The following is a 4,168-nucleotide window of genomic DNA, read 5'->3' on the forward strand; positions in this document are numbered from 1 at the left end:
GATTACACTACTGCCAGTACCAGGAAACGTTCTCAACAGTATTACTGGAATGGATGAAAAACGTAATAGATGCTCGACTTCGAGATCGACAGGCTGGATTCCGTAAGGATCGGTCGTGCACAGACCAAGTTACGACACCACGGACCATCATGTACCGATCAGTTGGACGGAACTCGTCAGTATATATCAATTTCATCGTCTATGAGAAGGCATTTGAGAACACTATAGGAACTTGTATTTTATGTCAACCAGAGCCAGCTGTTCGGTAGAAAAGCCCCAAATGTAAAGACCATACGCGCAATTTTCAACCAAAAGAACGCTAGCAGAAACCTGTAATCTAATACCCAGTTTATAACTACGTTTACAATTACAACTAGATTTGCAGTGTTGCTTTAGTCTGTCTAGAAAAGGACCATTGAAACCTAGTACTATCTATCTCATAAAAAGACGTTTTTCCTACCAACAGTCATCTGTTACAGGTTGATCAAATACAGACTAAAAGACAGAATAACCGACTCAACTCTTGAATAGCTCGGTCCACTTTCTATTAGTTCATGTCTACAAATAGTGAACAAAATACCTAGATATTTCGCAAACAATTAAACTTAATGATAGCACGGACGTGTATGAGCAATGACCACTAAATTAGTTATTATTTCAAATATATTTGCAAAACAGGTATTTACATGATTATATTTCAAAAAATGTAAACTGCTCGAACTAAACCAACAGTCAGACCGAAAAGCAATTACAACAAACAATAGACGCAACCGTGCTTAAACACTAAAGTAAACAGTTCTATTCCGAACAGTATTACACCAATAGAAGCACTAACTGGTTTTACAGTATGCATTTTGTCGATCAAAAATAATTAAATTAGTCCCATAGAAACATGAGCTATTAAGTCATCTGTAAGGACCGAGATAAGTTTGGATATCGGTCGATCATTTTGTGTCAAGGAGTTTCGTATTGAAGTAATTATTTGCAGTAAAATGTACAAGGCTCATATCAACCAGCTCGTCCAGATGTTGGAAGAGGTGCGTGTGATGAATTGGAGAATAGGGACTTATTGGTTCCAGTACCACTAGATCGCCAAAAGTTACCACTAGAAGAATTACCCCCTCTCTTTTGGCCATATCCAAAAGAACGTTGATTGTGATATCCTGTCCTTCTAGGATACTGCTGTGGAACAGTACCAAAAGTTGCTGAATTGAGGAGTCTTTCGTCCCGTCTGTTCATTCCTTGAGGATTTAGGCTGAATAAAAACAGATTTCATTAGATTAGCAAGAAGCAGTAGACGAAAACCAACTAGAAATACCAAATAACAGACTAATAGGTACTAACAAACAGAAACCGTCGAGCTTACCATAACCGGTATATCAATTTGTGACTGTGATAAGCTTCACATTAAAAGTGTAGACAAGACAATAACGCTCCAGTGATAAACAGGAGTATAAACCTTGAAAATCAAATATAACAACCTAACGAATTTAGAATAATCCACTCCAGGCACAATTGTCATACCTTTTAGGTTAATCATATCCAATCAAGCTAGTCGTTAGAGTAAACGTAGTAAATGTTGTGGCTGCGCTATCTGCTGAGTTGACTGGGAAACCTAGCTTATAAGAAATTTTATTTTATAAGTGAACGAATACAATCAGTAGTGTTGGAAAGGAAAAATGATGACCAAGTCTCGTGTGCTAAGTGAACCGAACCTCGAAGCTCCTAACTTGACTGAATAAGAACCGCAATATTTACAAACGTTTTAACTACTAGCATATTCTGTCCACAGTACACGAAAGGATTCCCGTGAGGGTTATATAGTGGAACCCAATACTAGGAGTAATAGATTATTATTATTACCTACTGAGCTGAATAAAAGTTGTAGTTTCTAGCGCCGTAAAGTATTTTCATGTAATTCGACAACAAAGTACATATTTATGCACTTAACTTTGTGTAACGATAAAATACATCCAATTATACAAACTAAAGTAACTAGAGCAAGGTTTTAGTCTCTAACCCGAAAGTTGGAAATCAGGTATTTCGACATCAGCGGTCATCGTCTCTTGATTTCATCGATAAGACAACACGATACGCTCATTGAGGTATTGTGAGAATTCAATATACTTGAGAGTTTAGAACAGTACCAACGCTGATGTTCAAAACTCAATAGTGTGCCGATGGTTGCTGCTACCTTGACGTGGTGGTTGGGCTTGCCTATCGTGATGAAGCAATCGAGCTATGCTGGCTGGAACAATCGTTCCTCGAGGTCCTACCATGCCAGACAGGTCGGTTGAAGAGCGGTAAGACTAAAAGCAGCAATCCCAAGGTCCGAAGGCGAAGTTGTACTGCCGACTGTACAGAAGTGTGACAGCAGTAAGGTGTTTCCTTCAGACAACCAGCATGACAGCGATGCTGCCTTCCCACAAGGAGGGGTGGGGGGGTTAGAAAAGGTCGACCCTAAAAATGCACACCTCGCCTTATCTCACGGATTTCCGTCTCCGGCGGTAAGGTCCTTTGAAGAACGGAGCTAACACGTCAAAAATCCCCCACAAAAAGGCCGTGCGTGACCGGCCTCAAGCAGTTGTCCCTTGGGCACTGCGGTCACGCTCCCAGGTCGTTAAGACCAACACTAATCCGATTTCTTTTTCAGGTCCCTCAAGAAATACCCTTCCACGGTGTGGGCAGCCGGGAAGTGATATTAGCCCTCATACCCGTAACAACACACGAGACCAAGTTGGTCACTTTCAAATCCTTCCTACTCCTAATAACTCTCTTATCTCCACGACTAACCCTTCCCACGTCCTTTTATCACCTCGCACCGCTAGGGCAAACGATTCAAGTACACGGAACGCTATTCCTGGTCTCCTGAAACCACGCTCTAAACTATATATAGGAACTTTTAATGTCCGAACATTGTGCCAAATAGGACAACAGGCTTCCTTAGCTAGGACTCTAGAATCTTACACCATCGATGTGTGCTGCGTCTCCGAAACGCGCATACAAGATCCGAGTAGTGTCATTCATTTGACCTCACCATATCAAAATAAAGAACCATCTCGATACACGCTTCGTGTATCTGGAAGTCCTGATGCTGCTTCCCGTGGCCTCGCTGGAGTAAGTATAGCATTAAGTCCTAGAGCAGAACTAGCTCTTTTAGACTGGATCCCAGTAGACAGTCGTCTATGCGCTGTCCGACTAAACGGATCAGTAAGGACTCGGAAAGATAGGGAAACTCGTCGTTGCCTCTTCGTCGTCTCTGCCTACTCTCCCACTGACTGTAGCTCAGACGATATAAAAGATGAGTTTTACAGGAAACTTTTTGACCTTCTCCGAAAAGCTAGGCGTTCTGATGTAGTAATAGTGGCTGGCGACTTTAATGCTCAAGTAGGTAAACTAAGTGAAAGGGAAAGACACCTGGGTGGATCTCATGGTGTCGTGGCTAAAAGGACAGATAATGGCGACCGTCTGTTGCAGCTGTGCTCAGATAACCGCCTATTTCTTGCAAATACTAACTTTAAGCATAAGGAAAAACATCTTTTGACATGGCGACCCCCGAATTCGTCCCAACGTTGGACCCAATTAGATCACATCGCTATCAGCCACCGATGGAGGGGCTAGATAGAAGACTGTCGCTCATTCTGGAGCACATGTTTAGACTCAGATCATGCTCTAAGTGCGAGCACGTATCTGTCTGCGTTTTACTGGACGTAGGAAAGACGCTGCAGGGAAGCCTCTAAGGGTTCTACTTAATGATAAGCAAGCTAAGAATATATTTCAGGAACAACTAGAAAAACAGTTAGACAGACATGTAAGTTGTGCCCACCCCGAAGCAGCGTGGTATGACATCCGAAAAGCTGTGGAAACAGCAGTGATATCCGCTAGTAAGGTAAGCCATAAGGTCGGGGAGAAACAGTGGATCTCGGCAGCATCTACCACACTGATGGATGCTCGAAAACTCATCCCACCTGGCTCTGAACATAACGAAGAGCGGAGTCAACTTAAGCACAGGCTAATAAGAAGCCTACGCAATGATCGTGAACAGTGGTGGGTAGCGAAAGCAAGAGAGATGGAAAAGGCAGAGGCAATAGGTAACAGCAGACAGCTATTCAGACTTATTAAAGAAACCGGTATTAGGAACCCAACTATTAGCGAAACTATCTCAGAC

General features: G+C 42.3%; 1 protein-coding gene across 1 annotated transcript; it reads right to left on the reverse strand.

The window, feature by feature from the left end:
- Positions 1-647: 647 nt before the first annotated feature.
- On the reverse strand, positions 648-1,239 carry Smp_057720.1 (hypothetical protein; the record flags this gene model as incomplete). Its single annotated transcript, XM_018792133.1, has 1 exon — positions 648-1,239. The coding sequence occupies one exon, from the start codon at positions 1,237-1,239 to the stop codon at positions 1,009-1,011; it is 231 nt and encodes a 76-aa protein (XP_018644264.1). The 3' UTR covers positions 648-1,008.
- Positions 1,240-4,168: the final 2,929 nt, after the last annotated feature.

This window comes from Schistosoma mansoni, assembly GCF_000237925.1.
Source record: "Schistosoma mansoni, WGS project CABG00000000 data, supercontig 0679, strain Puerto Rico, whole genome shotgun sequence".
Classification (NCBI taxonomy): domain Eukaryota; kingdom Metazoa; phylum Platyhelminthes; class Trematoda; order Strigeidida; family Schistosomatidae; genus Schistosoma; species Schistosoma mansoni.